Source organism: Electrona antarctica (assembly GCF_951216825.1).
Source record: "Electrona antarctica genome assembly, chromosome: 4".
Lineage (NCBI taxonomy): Eukaryota > Metazoa > Chordata > Actinopteri > Myctophiformes > Myctophidae > Electrona > Electrona antarctica.
Genome location: NC_136809.1, coordinates 15,292,558 through 15,311,595, shown reverse-complemented (window position 1 = coordinate 15,311,595; position 19,038 = coordinate 15,292,558). Strand labels below are relative to the sequence as shown.

At 41.3% G+C, this 19,038-nt stretch overlaps 3 protein-coding genes across 3 annotated transcripts; 2 read left to right on the top strand and 1 right to left on the bottom strand.

The window, feature by feature from the left end:
- Positions 1 to 2,033: 2,033 nt before the first annotated feature.
- LOC306921957 (3-mercaptopyruvate sulfurtransferase-like) lies at positions 2,034 to 7,488 on the bottom strand. The gene is made up of 3 exons (XM_079499301.1): positions 7,375 to 7,488; positions 6,109 to 6,898; positions 2,034 to 2,881 (listed from the first exon to the last, which is right to left on the bottom strand). The coding sequence occupies exons 2-3, from the start codon at positions 6,710 to 6,712 to the stop codon at positions 2,571 to 2,573; spliced, it is 915 nt and encodes a 304-aa protein (XP_079355427.1). The 5' UTR covers positions 6,713 to 6,898; positions 7,375 to 7,488; the 3' UTR covers positions 2,034 to 2,570.
- On the top strand, positions 7,401 to 11,474 carry rps19bp1 (ribosomal protein S19 binding protein 1). The gene is made up of 4 exons (XM_079499302.1): positions 7,401 to 7,550; positions 9,664 to 9,849; positions 10,142 to 10,242; positions 10,725 to 11,474. The coding sequence occupies exons 1-4, from the start codon at positions 7,493 to 7,495 to the stop codon at positions 10,872 to 10,874; spliced, it is 495 nt and encodes a 164-aa protein (XP_079355428.1). The 5' UTR covers positions 7,401 to 7,492; the 3' UTR covers positions 10,875 to 11,474.
- Positions 11,475 to 13,978: 2,504 nt separating this feature from the next.
- On the top strand, positions 13,979 to 18,726 carry atf4a (activating transcription factor 4a). The gene is made up of 4 exons (XM_079499805.1): positions 13,979 to 14,137; positions 15,359 to 15,541; positions 15,817 to 16,101; positions 16,888 to 18,726. Exons 2-4 carry the CDS (start codon positions 15,490 to 15,492, stop codon positions 17,880 to 17,882), a joined length of 1,332 nt encoding a protein of 443 aa, XP_079355931.1. The 5' UTR covers positions 13,979 to 14,137; positions 15,359 to 15,489; the 3' UTR covers positions 17,883 to 18,726.
- Positions 18,727 to 19,038: the final 312 nt, after the last annotated feature.

Below are 19,038 nucleotides of genomic sequence, written 5' to 3'. Positions count from 1 at the left end.
ATGATAAAATGACCAAAAGTTTTTTCGAAAGTGAAATATCCCTTTAAACTCTTGATGTTATGATTATTCATTCCTTAATTTCCTTGTAATCTTGGCAAAGTTTCTGTTACATGCTCAGGTTAAAAAAATGTGAAGGGATCAGTAGTCCTGATGGCCTCGCACGTCGACAAGCGTACCATCAGAGTTGGCAAGCTGTGATGGAATGAATAGCTCAAGTTGTCTAATATCACATACAGTAGGATAAATGGTAAATGGTAAATGGTGCATTTATATAGCGCCTTTATCCAAGGCGCTTTACATAGATTTTGCATTACATTCACCCATTCACACACATTCATACACCGATGGCAGCGGAAACCATGCAAGGCGCCAACCAGCACATCAGGAGCAATTAGGGGTTCAGTGTCTTGCTCAAGGACACTTCGACACTAACTCAGGATAGGCCTACAGGACATGCATATACATTTATATTTCCTAAATTCCTGGTGCAGAAACCCATATTAATTCACCACATAAATAGATTATTTGCAGATCTTTTAGAACTGGTCAATAGAGAATGTTTAGCCACAGAAGCTGTACTGTGGTCCAGGCAGTTCTCCACTCTGTAATCAATCTCTCTCTCTACGACGATCAACCAACAATTTTTATTGTATATAAGACAGGTAAAGGTTTTAATTTATATCACATATTTGCTCTGTAATGTTCTGTGGTCTGTGATTGTGTGAGTCCGGTGGTGATCTCCCAAACTGCTGGGATAATCTCCCACATTTTATGTTTTTTTTTTAAATTTTATGTAAATATTTCACTTTTTTCCCCTTTTTTTTCTCTGCTCAAATCGGGTCAAATCGGGCTGAAACCCCAAATATGTAGATGAATGATGGAAACATGAAGTCTGAGATCCATGCCGTTATTAGACCCCATACTTTACACACCAAATGGATGAGCATAATCTCCAAAAAACACTGAATGTTTGACAATTATTAATAATAATTTTTCCTATGTCATCTATTTTTAAGACCAATTTTTATAGAAAAGCCTTTTACCCCCTAACAGCTGCTATAATTGTTATGATTTATGATTCACTGTTTAATTTTGTTGTCAAGCACTTTGTGACTTTGTCTAAAATACACATAAATAAAGTGTATTATTATTATTATTGATTTAGCACCCTGAACTTAAGTAAGATGTAGATGTATTACTGTAAGTGCATTGGTACCTTAGTCTGATATTTTGCTGCCCTCAAGTGGACAACCCTAAGCTCAAGTTGTTTAAAACACTACATTCATATTTTGTCAGGAAAACAAGCCTCATGTAAATTGAAGGTGTTAAACTGTAGGGGGGGGGCGTGTTGGGGGCTGCCGGTGGGACTCCTTATCTCCACCAAACACCACATAAGAGGACCTCATGCACAGGGAGATAACAGATAATAGGAATAGCTTCACTCAAACACCAAACAAAGATATTACTATTGGTACCAGAAGGAGAAGTTTATGGCTTTGTATGGTTCCATTTGTCATATCCAAAAACAAAAACAAGAAACGTTTTGTTATGAAACACACAACCTTTACTTTCACTTCCTATGTAGAATTATTTGTAAAAGTTAGATCATTATTTTGTTCTACACTCTACAGTGACACCAGGGTTAATTTTATTTTGTACAGCACAACCTCTGGCTTTTTCAAAGGCTATGTATCTAGTATTGAATGCTCATTCTAAACGTTTCTGAGCCTAGGTGGAAAGTAGCTTTCAATGCACAAATTGGACTTTGCTCTTTGACCAGTTTTGTGCCCCTACAAATAAAGATAGGCCTATCCATATATTGAAGAGTTTGACGTGTGTCGAACATACACTTTCAACAATACTGCTCCTTTTTATTCAACAGATTATTATTTGACACATTTACCGCTAATTTAAAACATGTTTTTCTGTCACATACTTGTAGACCCTCTGTCAGGGACTCGTATCCGTTAGTTTAGTGAGTGAAAAAAAACAATCCTGTGGTATGTTATTTATGATTGAATCGTAAATTTTCAATTCAAACCTTTATTTATTCTCAAAAGACATTGAGGTCACCCTCATTTGCAGTGTTGTCGAGATACAACATCATACAACATTTCAAAGCAATAAATAAAAACAGAACAGAACAGCAACATTTCCTCATCACGTGATGTAGCACGCATGTTTAAAAACAGTTGCAGACACTTGGGGGTAAGTCTGCAATCAAATATTTAAATTGACCATATGTTTTGGGAGAACAGATCTTTACTTTAAGCTGTGGGTTGGGGCACTAAAACAAAAGGCTGTTTTCCCCAACTCTGTTTACATTTGGGACCTTTTGTGTGAGCTAGTGACTGGAGCGTGTCTACAGGATTCCAATCCAGCAGAGCTTTAATATACCTTCAGTGATGTTTAATTAATATACCTTTAGTGAATGATGCCTTCAGTATTAAATCGTAGTGCCCTTTTCCCAGGACCATAAGAAAACACATTCATTCAACATAATCCTTTGCTCTTCGGCTATTCTGTCTGATGTCATCCAATCATGTGGTCATCAGCCAACCGTCATGTTCTCAGACAACCTTTGTGACTTGTTTTCCTCGTCCCTCAGAGATTACATGCTCAGGTATGGAACGGGTGTACCACTCTGACCACCCGCCATCGTATATTGCCACGTCTGGGTGTCCACACTCATGTGCAGTCAGTGCCACATGACCTGCTGTGACCGCCGAGCCACAGGAGACGCAGATTGGACGGCTAAGGTCGACCCCCGCCCGGCTAAACAAAGCCTTGAGTTCCTCTTTGGGCAAGAAGTGTCCTGACGGAGACAGGAAGGTGTTGAAGGGCAGGCTGATAGAACCAGGGATGTGGCCAGGTTCTATGTCTGTTGATTCAAACGAGAGAAAGAACAGTCAGCTGCTGTTTTTGTTACATTTCACATTTTGTTCAGTTGCAGTATAGTATATGTATAAAACCACCCATTTCTCCTTTTTTTAACATAACATAGAAAAATAGTACCACAATTTACTTAACAGACATTACGTTAAACAAACAAAAGAAAGTAAGACATAGTACACCACCGTTTTGATAAGATTGTAAATTCCAGGTTACGTGACGTCTTTTTACATTTTTCACATACTGTTCAATAAGGTAGGCCTACAGCTCTGTCTAGAGGGGTCAACTGCATCCAAGACTGGAGACTGGCAGGGTTATTAAAGTTAAATAAAACTAAAGCACTGTCCACATGTACAGTACATTGCTTTTTCAGACGTTCAGGCCTTTCATCTACATGCAAATGCACATTTGCATTGGTGTTTCTGTCTGCCAAGTCATAGTGTATCTTGCACATATACACATTTCACTTTCCCCATATCTAGTAAATGTTAGCATGATGTGTGTCATACCATCATGATCATGATTCATGGGTGACCATGAAACTCCATGTGGCTGCGGTTTGAACTTTGAACTACCTGTGCCTGTTGTCAGAGAACAGCAGCAGGGCATTTAGACCCCCTGGGCCCAAGCTCCCTAGGTGTCATGTGTGGCACCTTTTAAGTTAAGTTAAGAATGGCCATGTGACAGCTGTTTCATGACAACAGAAGCAGACACTTCAAGATACAGGCTGACTAAGAAGAAGATGGGCAGCTGCAGTCAACTCAGAATTAACACATTGGTGAAATGTTACTGACAATGCTTTAGTTTCAAGGCATGAATCAGATTGAATGTAAGGCAAACAAATACACAATGATACATTACATACAGTCTATAAATCTTGCCAGTTGACACCATACTGTACAGATGCCACAGCCACATGTCTCTGGTTATACTGGTAGTGAACTGTAACAAGGCTACATAAAGGGAGAGAGCTCAGACCATGCTATGATCTAGGAATCTAGGCCAGCGGTTCTCAACCTTTTGGGCTGGCGATCCCCCCACAAAGTCTAGTGCTATGCCACCAAAATGTGGAATGCCCTTCCAACAAACATAAAAAAGTGTGACCCTCCTTCAAAACTGCCATAAAAGAGCACCTGTCTGCAATTTGTGAAGAGTCCTAGAAAAGCCTAACACCAAAAGCCTAACACCTAACACCAAAAAGCCTAACACCAAAAGCCTAACACCAAAAAGGACCCACTATACCACCTGTCCCCGTCCCCCATTGTTCACTTATATATGTTCATTGCTACTAGTGTTGATTATGACTTGTTTATAATTGCATGTTTTTAAATGTTTAAAACGTCTTTATAAACCGTATCGCTGTATAATCTGTCAACTGTTAACAAAGTATTCAATCAATCAAAGTAAATGGGAGCCAGGTGGACAAGCGTATCATTAAATACTAATTTTGAATTATTGCATGCAACCTTGGTCAAATAATCGGTTCTGGTAAATAAAAGAAAACAACACACAATGTTTTCTGATCTTTTGTTTTTCGATGGCACACTACTGTGTACACAAGTATGTATTCATTCTGTGTTTTGTTTTTTAACTCAACAGTGAATCAAGTGCCTGCATAATATGTAACCTGTACAACAAAGTTGTAACAGCTGCCATATAGGTACTTTGAACCCACATAGTATGTGTTTATGTACTTAACAGTATAGGCTGTATTGCTGTCGATCTGATACTGTTTAACACGTAACTAGTAGTAGGTATACCGGTACTTGTTATTACCATAAATATAAGACAAACCTTGCTTTCACCTTGAATTCAACCTTTTCAAAAAACGGGAGATTTATTCTGGAACAACATTTGCAAGATATTTGTATGGGAAACGTGCAGAGTTCTATAGAAAATAAAGGGGGGATACATTATTATTGCACTTAATCTAAATTGTGCATATGTGTTGGAGGAATTTCTGAGTCTTTGGGATGCGATAAGACCCTTATCTACATTGTACTGCCTGTAAAGATCAACAAGTCACACCCAAAGAACACTGAGTTAAAATATATGTGAATTCAGCTCACTTAATTTGAACTCCCATGCTATACTATACTGTCCTTGAGAGTGTGTGTGTGTGTGTGTGTGTGTGTGTGTGTGTGTGTGTGTGTGTGTGTGTGTGTGTGTGTGTGTGTGTGTGTGTGTGTGCGCGTGCATGCGTGTGAGAGAGACAGTATGTACTGTGCACGTGCACTCGTGCATGTACAGTACGTGTGGAGTGTATGTGTTCAAATGAGCTTGCACTTCAATGACAAATGTGCAAAAGGCATGGTGCTTGCTTGTCTTATGTGTTTGTATTCCTCTGTTTGCCCAGGGTAAACCGTCCTCGATCTGCCTACAACAACATGTAAGGAAGTCAAACCAATAAGAGTTTGCCTTGCTGTTTGATTACAGCAAGCTACGTTATGTGTCTGTTACCTCAATGTAACCTCTCCTAATCAGGTCATTGATCAGCTTCAGTCTAAGCAGCATGCAGTAAAATGGTTAGCTCTCAGTTTTGCAGATGGGTTCCCAGATTGTCTCTCAGTCTACATGAGCTACATTGTTAGGCACTTTGGTCGTGTGGGGGGGGAAGCAAATGGGTCCTCTGCTGCATGACTGGAATCAGTGTCACTGCATTGATGGATAACTACCTGGGAAGTCATTTTAATGTGTGGCCATATCAAACTTTAACTTAATAATAAGCTAAATTAATATCCAGTTACACATCAAATGTCCACATCACACCAGCATGTGTACATGGCAAGACTTGTCCATGTCATTTGATTAGAAAATGGAAATAATTATTATATATATATCTGGGAGTTACATTCAGAATAAGCGTTTTTTAAAACATGCTATTATGAATCGATTACTGTTTAATATCATATTATTATGGTCAACTTCCACTACAGAGGAAATCATCTCGTAACCAAGTCACAACAATGTTATGCAAACCACTTTATCCACTTCATATTAGAACAGTATGATTAGCCCAAACATTTAGACTAGAGGTTTTTTTCGATTCTGACGAATAGAGAGATTCGTCAGAATCGAAAAAAAACCTAAATGTTTGGGCTAAGTATGATGATGATAATGATGATGACGCAGCGCTCTGCGCTCCATCATCATAATTTCATCATCATCACAGTAATCAGCTCCATCATAATCAGACGCGTTAAGGCTTATACTCACTATCTCTGGGTTCGGGATCTACACCTCGGAACCTGCCTGTTGGTCTTGCATCCACCAACTGAAACTTCTTCGTTTCCACATTGTCCAGGATATCCTCATAGGTCTTGATCCAAGAACGGTTCAGCGAGGTCTTGAAGTTGAACTTGGTTGGCGCATATCTATGGGTTGGCGTGGGTCTGACGTACTGGTCGCTTACTGGCAGACCCTCCCGTTCCCAGTCTTTGAGTCCCCCGTTCAGCAACGAAACGGACCTGTGTCCGAACACCCGGAACATCCACCACACCCGGGGCGCAGAGAACGCGCCGAATTTGCTCGAGTCGTACACCACGACGTGCGTGTCGTTTTCAATACCCAAATTACCGACATAATCGGCAAAAACGTCCTCGGGTGGCAGCATGTGGTCATACGGAGACGTTTGATCACAGCACTGGTCTATATCAAAGAATGCTGCACTTGGGATGTGCCTCTTTTTGAACTCGCTCTTGGCTTTGCGCTGTAGTTTGGGCAGATACCACGAAGTGTCCAAGACGCGCATTTTCCCATGTCCCTTAATAGCTTCAGAGAGCCACTTTGAGGCGACGAGGGATCTTGTTTGAAGCGTCATGGTCAACTGATGAGGGAGGAAGCCAGGCGCTTAGCCCTATTGAAATGTAGTCTCTGATGGTAGCCTAGGTCCCGCAGGAAAAGTGGAGGAGATGATGCCACAGTCCAGCTCCAGCAGTGAGTGAGGTGGTCAGGTGGAGAGAGAGCGCACCACATGCCAAGTCACTTCAGTGGGGGCGTTGCCAACCTAAAGCCAACATAGGAAAGGGCAGTGACTTATAATGCATATGTTATGTGTTCTGAAGCCTTTGTTGTTGTTGTTTTTTACAAACCACAAGCAACTGTTCTGGAGTGGCAGCACTGGCAGGCAATGAAAGTGACAGTAGCTGCTGTCACTTGACCACAAGACAGACACATAGCCAGTTGGTCTTATAATCTTTAATAATGATATTTGGGATGATTTTGATAACAATATTATAACTAATCATATTACAATTAGTTAATATAGATAAGTAATTTGAGATCATATTCATAACAATATTATAACTAATTATATTACAATTAGTTAATATAGATAAGTAATTTGAGATCATATTCATAATTTAATTTGGTTCAAAGACCTCCGGATGGATCTCGGTGGAACCAGAGTGGAACCATAGATGGGTGTATCTGTGTGTTGGGCAATGTTTAGTATCCGGTTTGTTTCAATGATGCACCACTCACCGGATGTTGATGGACTGGCGTGCTAGGAAAAAAACATGTGTGAAAGAAGCTGAATTAAAGTTGTAATTAAATTATATACATTATATTCCCACTTAACAGTAGTCAATAACATAGCAGAATGTCGGCATCAATGATAAGACGAGGACTGGAATTGCTAAGCGATGACATAAAAAAAGGTAATCCTTTTTCTCTAGGCAAAATGTGTTAGCTTAGCCATGAGCAGTCGCGGGCATAGTCGCGAGTCCATTGCAGATTTACAAACATGCTGGCTTTTATTATTATAAAGGTAGTAGGACAACAGTCAGATTACGAGATAAGGGACAATTTAAGATATATGTACGAGTCTAGCCCTGATCGAATCGAGTCTGATTTTTGCTTTCATAGATACGAAAATGATAGTCTTGATCCAAGGCTAATATGAGTCCAGTGGCCACTGACCAGTCGCTTAAAAACGCCATGCAACTCCTTGTACAACCATTATCCCAAATGGCAGTTGCATTGGTGTGGTTGACCATAAAACTGTTTGTTGCAAGGAGTTGCGACTAGTTACAAGGAGTTGGTGTGGTTTCACTGGTTTGGGCTTAAGTGAATGCCAAACTAGCATTTCGCCTAGCCGCAATTTGCAACTCTAGATTTTTTTATAATGGGATGAATCTAGAGTTGCAATACCCTCCATTGACTCCCCACTCATCATTTTGCGTTTGCGATCTGCTTGTCTTAAACGACGTTAAACTCACCAACATTGCAGCTGTAGTCCAAGCTTGAATTATTCTCTTTCAATCTGCAAGGCCTGTTTTTCATAAAAATCCCCCGTAGACATGTTATGAGCTACTTTCTGTCAAGAAATTCTGTGCAAGTGATTCTTTTTCTAAGTGCTGGAGTTTGGAAGCGCTCGTCGTAAGTCACTGAACGTCCCTGCATGCATCTGTTTCGCATTTGCACATAATGCAGGAGGCAGCAGCGCGACCCCTTAATACAAACGAGCGCTTCCAAACTCCAACATTTCTTCTTCTTGACAGAAAGTAGCTCATAACATGTCTACGGGGGATTTTTATGAAAAACAAGCTTTGCAGATTGAAAGAGAATAATTCAAGCTTGGACTACAGCTGCAATGTTGGTGAGTTTAACGTCGTTTAAGACAAGCAGATCGCAAACGCAAAATGATGAGTGGGGAGTCAATGGAGGGTATTGCAACTCTAGATTCATCCCATTATAAAAAAATCTAGAGTTGCAAATTGCGGCTACATTTCGCCTACATAGTAAGGGCATTTTATCAGGTATTTGACCAATCTGGGAACAAATCGTTACCAAGAATGTTTTTCACCAATGTGTATATCACCAATATAGGATGATAATGGTATGGTCACATATTATGCTAATAACTCAAACTTTTAGTACATATTATTAGACACCTTTTAGATAGGTACCTTTCATAGGTTCTCTTACTAACGATGTAGGTACTGTTTTTCCACATGATTTGAAACTGAATATTCCTCTGAGGCATCCCCCAAGTGGGGATTGGATTTTGGGCATCGTCCTACTCCTCTCGCCACCCTAGCCGCAATTTGCAAATTTATAATGGGATGAATCTAGAGTTGCAATACCCTCCATTGACTCCCCATTCATCCAATTTGCGTTTGCGATCTGCTTGTTTTAAACAACGTTAACTCACCAACATTGCAGCTCTAGGCCAAGCTTGAATTATTCTCTTTCAATCTGCCGAGCTTTTGTTTCATAAAAATCCACGTAGACATGTTTTGAGCTACTTTCTGTCAAGAAATTCTGTGCAGGTGATTCTTTTTCTATGTGTTGGAGTTTGGAAGCACTCGTCGAAGTCACTGAACGGCCCTGCGTACCACCTGTTTCGAATTTGCACAGGAGGCAGCAGCGCGACCCGTTCATAAAAACGAGTGCTTCCAAACTCCAACACTTAGAAAAAGAATAACCTGCACAGAATTTCTTTACAGAAAGTAGCTCATAACATGTCTACGGTGGATTTTTATGAAACAAAAGCTTGGCAGATTGAAAGAGGATAATTCAAGCTTGGCCTAGAGCTGCAATGTTGGTGAGTTTAACGTTGTTTAATACAAGCAGATCACAAACGCAAATTGGATGAATGAGGAGTCAATGGAGGGTATTGCAACTCTATTTGCAGTGACATGATCACCGTCCACCACTGCGCCAAACGAGCGCCCTGGATTCTAGCTTTAAAACCTGAAATTATGTGGGTATTATTTTTTGTTTTTGAGAGAAAACATTACAAATCTCCCTCTTACTTTTCCTATCTAGATGTCAGCAAGAGTAAGAAAAGTAATGCTAAGAAGCATCTACAGACTCCCAATAAGACGCTTGCCATGAAGCTGGTCAGCACCAACCGACACGGTGTCACAAAGCAGGTAAAACGGCTGCAGGGTCGTCTGGGTCCGGGAAAGAGCAAAGCTACTGTTAAAGACAAGAGGACCAAGTCTGCTGTAGGTAAGTGACATCATAAAGGTATTTTACCATTTTGATTCTATATATAATTGGTTGGTAGTCAGGCTTGTATTTCTGGCCTCTTTAGATAAATTTCCACTTTTCCTGTATCAGTTTATTGTTGCTAACCATATGAGTCAAATTCATCCCTGGACTTTTAACCCAGTGACCCAATTCTGTGCATGTTATAACATTTGATGGAAATAGTAGAACTAGATTTGTTGTAAAGGGAGAGATTTAGCGTAGAGGGAGAAAATGGAGAGGAAATAATAGACCTTATTTTTCTTTCACGCAGAGGAGTTCAGGAAGCACCAGACAAAGAGCCATTTGAGTGCAAACCTAAAGTACTTCCTGGGAACTGGTAGCATTAAAGCAAGAGATTCTGACACCATGAAGGTATGGATTGATTGATTGAAAAATGTATTAACAGTTTGCATAATTACAGTACATTTCAAGCACAAACTCAATACAAAGGCTGTTAACTGTGAGTGGACGACCCAATTAAGCATTACACTTGTTTCCAATAGGGTCCACAATGTTCAATTCATCAAAATTGGCGGCTAGTGTCCACTCTGCACCCCCAGCGTTCTGAATTGCAACTGTACTGTAATCTTGTATTAGGTCATCACTAATGAAAAAGCACTAGTAGGAATATTACATTGCCTATACATAACTGCTGTATTATGGCAATTTATTTTTCATGAATGCATACTCTGTGTCTCTCATGAATGCAATATATATACCAGAGTACTTTGAGGCCAGTCTGGAGCCATGTGGAATTTATAATCTTCATATTTGGGCTTTTTATTTAATTTTAATAATTGAATAGTTTGATTTACTGTTGCACCCCCTAATACTTGGTCTCTGTCATCACTTAGATCCTGAATCACAACTCTGGAAGGCAGTCCAGGAACCGTCCAGACTCTTCCACCAAGAAGGCACCAGAGCCAAAGTCCTTGTTCACAGAGGAGCAGTTTCAACAGTTCCAAAAGGAATACTTTGGCAGGACTGTGGAGGATGAGAAATAATAAGATGTCCTCAGTGGTATTAAATGCCCATTGGAGATTCTGCTCTGTGAGAACAAGTAGTTCAAAGTGGTCAAAGTCGGGCTTTGGACCATACTGTATATATTTTATATTTTCTTTTCTTTTAGGCTGCTGTTTGGACCACAGAACCCTGTGAGACATTCGTTAGAAATTGCATAGCTACATGTATCAGGTGATGGATATTCTGTTCCTGGAGGTGTCTAATTTAAAACAGTTTACTACTTTCATTTATTTGAAAGGACACAATATTATGCATTGCAGTACCCATAGCATTGAAGTGATGGTGATTTCACTCTCTTTGTGCTCACATTATTCACATATTCTTTACTTTTTAGCCACAAGAAAATGTTAGATTTGAAAGTTATGGCTTACACATCCTCCAGTTTGTTTCACTGAAAGAAATTACATGAAAAACATTACAATACCAAACAGAATGACCATTACCTTTCTAAAAGACCAAGAAGAGAGGAGAAGAAACACTTGTTGCTTTTTGTGTTTTTGATCATTTTCTCCCTTTTGTCAAAATGACATTCACTGTAAGGGACACTGTTAAAAATTGTAATAAAGATGTATACAGACTAATTGTTAACAAAGGTCTCAGGTCATTCAGGATTGTTTATTTTCTTCAAAATAACAATCCTTTAAATGTGTACACTAACTATTGTTTTAATACATTTTCTTTAATAGGATAGGCATTTGAACTGCTCAGTGTATTCTTGAATATATGGTCACGCTATAGACAAGCACCTTAAAACAATATGCGGTGATAATGCGGAGCTGGTGTGTTTCCTCTGATTTCATTGGCTGTGGGGGCTCAGCTACAGTCAACAGGAGATCCAGTATACACCACACAAAAATGAATCATCGCCTATTGTCTAGGGCTCTAGGCCTAGATGCCAGGGGTCAACCTATCTGCAGCTAAACCACTAGATTGATCAGTGCCAACATTATTTTGAACACTGCCAGTATGCCACGGAAATAAGTATCCAATATTTTTCACATTTAACTATAATTCCCCTGGCCTGAACAGTGTATGGTGTATTGTATTGTAATCAGAAATCATTCTCTGCCCACTCTAAACCCCCTGCTACTCGACCGCTGCTGGTGGTTTGAGTATAATAACTTATGCAAGTTCAGATATGCTATATCAATTACATACTACTAGTAGTCCATATCTAGACACCATTTCTGTTGCTTTGGGTATCCAACACAGGTCATTGCCACCTGTGGTTTGGTTCGGAGGAACATGGTTTTCTCTCATTGATAATGACACCACAACACATGAACAATCCTTTAGTTTATGATAACATTTCTTCTGCAGTGTCCAATTGCTATTCTCAGATTTTCTCCAAAGGGAATGTCAGGAGAGTACACGCCACGGCAATAGATTACACTTCTTTTTTTTTTTTTAAGAAATACAGCCACAGTGCTCATAAAGAGAACTGTTATTTTGGCCCCCTCAAAATATACACTGCTGCTACTATTTATGGGTCTTGTAACAGCAGGTGGCATTCAGCATTTTGGCTTTGCTGCCAGCTGTCTTTGGGTTTATTTATTTAACAGGGACAATGCACATTGATCGACACGTCAGTTTTCACATCCATGCAAATGGGCCAGAGTTAACCAGAAGCTAAATTCCATCTGTAGTCCCTGAGCAGGCTCTTAAAAGTGGTAATAAAACTATCCATACAAAAACTTACCACGATACAATACCAAAAAACAAGTAAACAAGGTACAGGGGACATTGACAGTGAAAATGTGAGAAGTGACCACCAGTGACAAATGGAGCTGAGAATTATGGTACTCATGATTGTAAATTTGGTTGGCTTTAAGCCATCTCTTAAGGTTAAATTTGAAGGTCAAATATTTGGAGGTACTTCTGTAGGGAGACTGTTCCAGTGATCTGATGGGAGGGAGGCTCTAACAGAGATGACTGTTTTACCTATATGGCTTGTTTCCACTGGGTCCCTTTGTACTAGTCAATTCATCGAAAAATAATGGATATTAAATAATAGACCATTCTGTCCATTGTATTGGCAACTAGATGGATTGTTAGAAGCAAGAAAGTTAAATGTGTATCAGTAATAGGGAATATTAGGCTGTAAAGTGTAACAATATTGAAATACGTTACTTTAATACCAAGTCAACCAAGTCAAAGACATGTCTTGCTAAGGAATATTTCTGATCATATTCCCTGACTTTAACGGTATGATTTTTTAAAAATACATTCAAACCTATCGACAGGTTCTGCTCGCCTCAATGTGCGCAAAGTTGAGGTTTTAAAGTTACCTCAGCAAAGACCTGAGCGGTATTAAGGAACTCTGAACAGAACCTTTTCAGTTTTCGCCACCAGAGAGCAGTCTTGACTAACCTGTACCGTCAAACTTGCGTCAAACCCATAATTATGATCAAACCTCGATGTCTCTTTTAGCTCTCTGAGCTATTCGCTTTTATTTAATTTAAATAAAGTAAAATGGAAAGATGTCAGCCCAAAGCCTGGTGTTTTTATAGACTTTAACTGGATTATCATTACCAATTAAATGCAATAGGCCAACGATATACGATACGATTATATGATATTCATTTGCGCGTGTGTGTGTGTGTGCGTGTATATGCGTGTGTGTGTGTGTGTGTGTGTGTGTGTGTGTGTGTGTGTGTGTGTGTGTGTGTGTGTGTGTGTGTGTGTGTGAACATTGGATCGTTTTGTGACGTGTTAGACTCCAACGCGTCACAAAACGATCCAATGTTTACATTTTGCATTTGACCTACATAACTGGCATGGTGTCTGGTGTACACTGTACAGTGTGCTTCGTGCGAACTACTCCCTCCCATAGCTCCCTCCCCAAGGAAGTACGGACTATTTTTGCAACTATACTTTCTAACCAATCAGAGATAAGACTACGCGGAGTGATTTGGGGGTCTGCGTGTTTTATGGGTCAGTGCAGTCCGTTTGAAGGAATGCTCATTAAGTGAGCATGTAGCTACCGCTCGCCTTGAGTGCCAAGTTCACAAATGCAGCATCCCTCAAATGTGACAAGGCGGAAGGATACACCTGTCGGTGATGTGGTCATATATATGCAGTCATGTGACTCGCCCACTGCATTCTCTGTTTTCATCACACTAGAAGAGGTTGTATTTGTTTTGAGTGTGAAGCTCAAAATGGCAGTGTAATCGCGGCTAATCGTGCAGCGGCAATAACCTCGCAGTGCAACGGCTTGCGCACTGGCTCTTTCAGGCAAAATGGCGTAAGTACAATTTGATTTTGTGATTAGTTTAGTTAACAAACCGTGCCGGGGCCGAGCGCTAACTTGTTATTACATCTAACGACATACAACAAAGAGTTGGTTGTAATTATGCACAGCACGGGCCGTGTGGTGTGGGTATGTCGCATTGTGGTAAAGGGACCTGTTTGCGCTTTGGTGGGGGGGGGGGGTAGTTTTAACGTTACTTAACCTGAAATCGTCTAGTAGTGGTTTGTTTATTTATATAATTCCCTAGTGGTACGGTACCGCGCATCGAAATCGAAGATCTTCAAGCCCACAACGCGTCGCGGTGCAACGCGTTGAGAGCTTGTAGATCGGCTGTTTTCCCACGCGCTACACCGTCTTACGGCGAAATCTGACACCCCGGCGTCTGGTCCGCACCGCCTGGTGGGCACGGGTCGAGAAAGACATCTGGTTGTTAGGGACATCACACTGTGATGTGTCCCCTCACTGTCTCATTGGATGCTTAAACATGCCACAGTAAAATGTGTTGTGAATTATAAATGATATGTCTGGTGCAACAGAGAAGGCGTTTAAAATATAAAGCGTGAAGTTCATATTCAGTGTTGACAACGTGGCATTCAAAATGGCGCGTAATGTCCCGGCTCAGCGGCGGGTTTGCCTCCCTCCCACTCCCACCATGACAGATGGCTCTCTGTGTTGTGTAAATGGCGGTTGCCCCCTCCGGCCTGTCTCCATGGTGAGTCAGTCAGGAGGCGGAGTTACCGACCAAACCATGACCAAATTAGGTAATGTTATGCCCCGGTGGAGGAGGAGTGTTTCCCATCAACGCCTTTCCATTGAAGCGATCAGATGGAAATAGCCTCACTAAACACACACGAATAACTAGTCATGGGGAAAGTAGGCTACACACAGGCATACCGTTCACACTTCATGCTTAGTGTTGTCACATTAATTTCTGTCAGTGAAATGTGAGTCACGTAAACCAGATAACAAATGCACAAGATTATCTTATAACTATATCTTGTGAAACCTGTGGCACTAGATTCAATTTTAGTACACGTTAAGGTTTTTCACTGTATTGATAAAATGTCATATTTGTGTTTTGCGCTATTGATAACGTATAGACATGTTCTATCCCTTAAATCTCATTGTCCATGTATAAAGTAAACATGTAGGTTAATATAATGATGTGCCTCATTTTTCATCATGATTGACCTGCCTTCCACCTTTTCCATTCAGGTCTCTCCCGGCAACCACCCTCAGCTTTGCTGCCGTCGACAGCAGGACCGGACCAGTCGACTTGATAACGTCGTCGGACACTCCATTGTTTTTATTGACTCATTCACAACTACCACTGACCAGCAGCAGCCATGACTCTGAGCTCCCAACTAGCTTTGGAGGACGTGGGGGCCCTGTTCTTAGGTTGGTATTCAAAGTGAAATGTCCAGTACAACACCACACATAAAATATGCATAGTCTCATCATGTAAAAAAGAAAAGATCTAGTCATTAGGTGAACTATGTCAATTAGATTTGGAAATCAGTTTTTAATTTTATTTGGGTTGTGATCAAAACCATTAAAACGAAGTACATGGCTGTAGGCCATTATGAATTAAATTGTCAAAGGAGCATGACATCTTGGGGGTGGGGCTTGATGTCTTTAGTCCATCTTCCAAACTGTAATTTGTTCCGCCACAGGGCCCTCATTTCTGATGGCTGACCCCATGGGGCCCCTTCTGGACCAAGATGAAGAGGAAGCTCTCTCTCCCCCCTCCTTCATAGAAGGGAGGGCGGCATCTTCGCCTTCCCACTCTTTTTCCTCCTATGCCTCCTCCCCGGTCACTTTTTCCTCCCCACCACCCTCTCCCCCTCCCACCTATCCCTTGTTCGTGGGAACCAAGGCCAGGGAGGACTCCCTGTCCTTCCCCTGGTTTGGTGCCAGTGACCTGCTCGATGCTGACGTCAGAGCAGACAATGGCAAAGGTGAGAGTTTATATATTTTCACATATTAAAATGTAGCGGGGAGACAACATCAGGAAAGTAGCACATACACCTTTTTTTTAATGTTAAATCAAGTGTTTCGTCAATTTAGTAATGAGGGGGGACGGAACCATTAAAAAGGCACACTCACACTGCTCTTTGAAAGGCATTTTCATTTATGGTAATTACTTGCAGGCTAGGGTTGGGTCTCAAAGAACACGCCACGATGCACAATCATTTGCCATGTGTAGTGATAAAGTTCTTGAGGCAAAGACATTTTAAACCGTTACCAACATTTCAGGTTAGATGACTGATGTGGGTGTTTCTGTGGTTTACACTGGCATGCAATGATGATTTTACACATGGGAGCCACACCTCACATTACAATGAACATACTAGTTCAGACTAGTTCTGTAAAATGTGTTAATCTCTCACAATTCCCCAGGGGGCTTCTTGTTTTCTGAACTATCCTCGTTCATCAGTGTTGGACCTTTTCATATAAGCAGTAGCTTAACTGTACAACACAAAGCCAAAGGCTTTCCGGCACCCTAGATATACGATCTGAATAGTTTTGTAGGTCTTCTGAGAAATACTCAAAACAATAACTAGTACCTGAAATCTTATATTCTGTGTTTGAGGTTAGTTATTCAATAACGAGTAAGAAAAATATGATACTATTCATATCTGAGTAGTCATCACGGTACATGATATTCATCTCCGGTTTATCCCTGTAGCATGTGACTCCAACTACAGTAAGTAATGTTCTGTGTTGCCTCTCTTTGTCATCAGAGGATGCGTTCACAGGCATGGACTGGATGACAGAGAAAATTGATCTGAGCGACTTTGACTTGGATTCTCTCATCGGCTCCTGTGCCTCAGATGGGCCCGCCAGCTCTCCCGAGGAACTCCTGGCTTCCCTCAACTCCCACATGGATCTGGAAATGGACACCTTTGATACATCCATCCCTGCCACACATGATGGTCTGTCACTGCCCGACCTCCCCTTGGAGTTCCCTCACGCTGTTGCAGCTGAGGTAAAGCAGCAAGAGGTGGCTCCCGAGCAAGAAGTTGTTGTGAAGTCAGAGCCCTCCTCACCGACTCCCCCTCAGTCTCCCCACTCTCCTGCCTACACGTTGGACTTGGAGCTGGGGAGTGAAGTGGATGTCTTGGAAGCAGGGAAGGCCACATCAACCATCGCTGTCATCCCAGATCCTAGTGGAAATGTTCAGACCACCACTCCCATTGTGATCGCACTCCCCACAACCACCCACTTTGTGCTGGTCCTCACCACTAAAGGTGAATCCACCCACGTCCCTCCCCCCGAGTCGGTGAACATAACCTCTCCCGCATCCAATGATTGCGACAGTGACTCTGGCATCGAGTCTATACCCAGTTCACCTCCACAGATCCCTTCTCCTCCTCCGAATTCTTCCCCATCTCCCTCAGCAGCCGGTTCTTCCAGAACCAAGCCCTACTCCAAGCCGGAGCCCACAACCCCCAATCCCAAAGCCCCACGAGTCAAGTCTGTGTCTGGTGCGCCCAAGGTGGTGGAGAAAAAAATTAAGAAGATGGAGCAGAACAAGACAGCGGCCACTCGCTACCGGCAAAAGAAGCGGGTGGAACAGGAAGTGATGGTTTCAGAGTGCACTGTGCTGGAGAAGAAAAACGACGTGCTGCGTGATAAGGCAGAGTCCATCAGCCGAGAGATCCAGTATCTCAAGGACCTGATGGAGGAAGTCCGCAATGCCAAGCACCGTCGCAGCAAGACCAGCACAGTGGCCTAGTCATGGATGAAGCGGTCACATTTCTGCTCTCATTCTAGCATATCCTAGCAAAGAACTCCATGTAGTTGTAGTTTATACTATTTAGGGGTTAAGTTTGATTATGCTTAGTTGTGCACGGGTGTTGATCACCGAAAATAGCAACAAGCTCACAACACGTCACATTGCGACACCCGTGGGTAACTAAGTGTAACTTAGGCTTGAGTTGGGCTGCAGTCATGTATGGTAGTATGCTAGTGTGGGTGATTGAAACTTTCGAGTGTCCAGAAAATGATGTGGGGGGAGATTAATGATGAAAGAACAGGAAGGTTGATGAGATTACTACTTATGTAGAGAACGGGGAGGACTGAGAGGTCGTCAGTGGAAGCATCGGTACATGCTGGTCTCTCAGTCTCTTGTTCCCTGTACGCACTGACACTGTCGTATAACATCTTGCACTAACAGGTAGTGTTTGTAATAGTTTGTAGGATAGGCATGTGAAAAATGAGTTCACTAAATGACTATACTCCCCCATACCGATCTCCACCTCACCAAATTGCAACATAATTAAAAGAAGTGACCACCCTATTACCCTTTCAACTCCCTTTTTACCTCTTCTCATTCTAATTTCATAATTTCCTCTGAGCTTAAGTCCAGAAAGGGGCCTCATTTATTTAAGAATTTGTTACACTGAACTTGTTTTGGCAAATTTTGTTTGTACATAGTTCCTCCTGCTTTCTGATTGTGGTTTTTATTTAATGCTGGATAACGCTTTAATGTCTTAGTTAACCACTTTCTTAGTTCAAGTGTTTGGCTTGTATAATGCTTTGCGTCTGTTTTTCTATTAAATATCTATACTAAGGTGAAAGCTTGTATACTTTATTACTGAGTTTATCTAATTGACACATGATGAAATCCACTAATACAGTTATTGCAGTGTCCATGCGGAACAACATCACTGCACTACACAGGAATTTTATAGAGTAGTTATTACTATAGTACAAATATTTGTAGCATGGTATTTAGATAGGTCAAGGCATGTCAGTAGCTTCTGCTTCTAATTTACACAGATGTAATTATAGCACTAGTCATTTTAAACAAATTGGTACTGGAAAACGTTTTTAGATTATAGTACAGGTCTTCCGGTCCCTCATAGGAAACATGTAAAACTGGTTGACAG

Excerpts from the sequence above, each read along its gene's own strand:
- LOC306921957 (XM_079499301.1), bottom strand. The coding sequence starts at position 6,712 with ATGACGCTTCAAACAAGATCCCTCGTCGCCTCAAAGTGGCTCTCTGAA. Across the intron at positions 2,882-6,108 it reads AGATCCCGAACCCAGAGATA|ACATAGAACCTGGCCACATC; the intron begins GTGAGTATAAGC and ends TTGAATCAACAG.
- rps19bp1 (XM_079499302.1), top strand. The coding sequence starts at position 7,493 with ATGTCGGCATCAATGATAAGACGAGGACTGGAATTGCTAAGCGATGAC. Across the intron at positions 9,850-10,141 it reads GAGGACCAAGTCTGCTGTAG|AGGAGTTCAGGAAGCACCAG; the intron begins GTAAGTGACATC and ends TCTTTCACGCAG. Across the intron at positions 10,243-10,724 it reads GAGATTCTGACACCATGAAG|ATCCTGAATCACAACTCTGG; the intron begins GTATGGATTGAT and ends GTCATCACTTAG.
- atf4a (XM_079499805.1), top strand. The coding sequence starts at position 15,490 with ATGACTCTGAGCTCCCAACTAGCTTTGGAGGACGTGGGGGCCCTGTTC. Across the intron at positions 15,542-15,816 it reads CGTGGGGGCCCTGTTCTTAG|GGCCCTCATTTCTGATGGCT; the intron begins GTTGGTATTCAA and ends GTTCCGCCACAG. Across the intron at positions 16,102-16,887 it reads CAGAGCAGACAATGGCAAAG|AGGATGCGTTCACAGGCATG; the intron begins GTGAGAGTTTAT and ends CTTTGTCATCAG.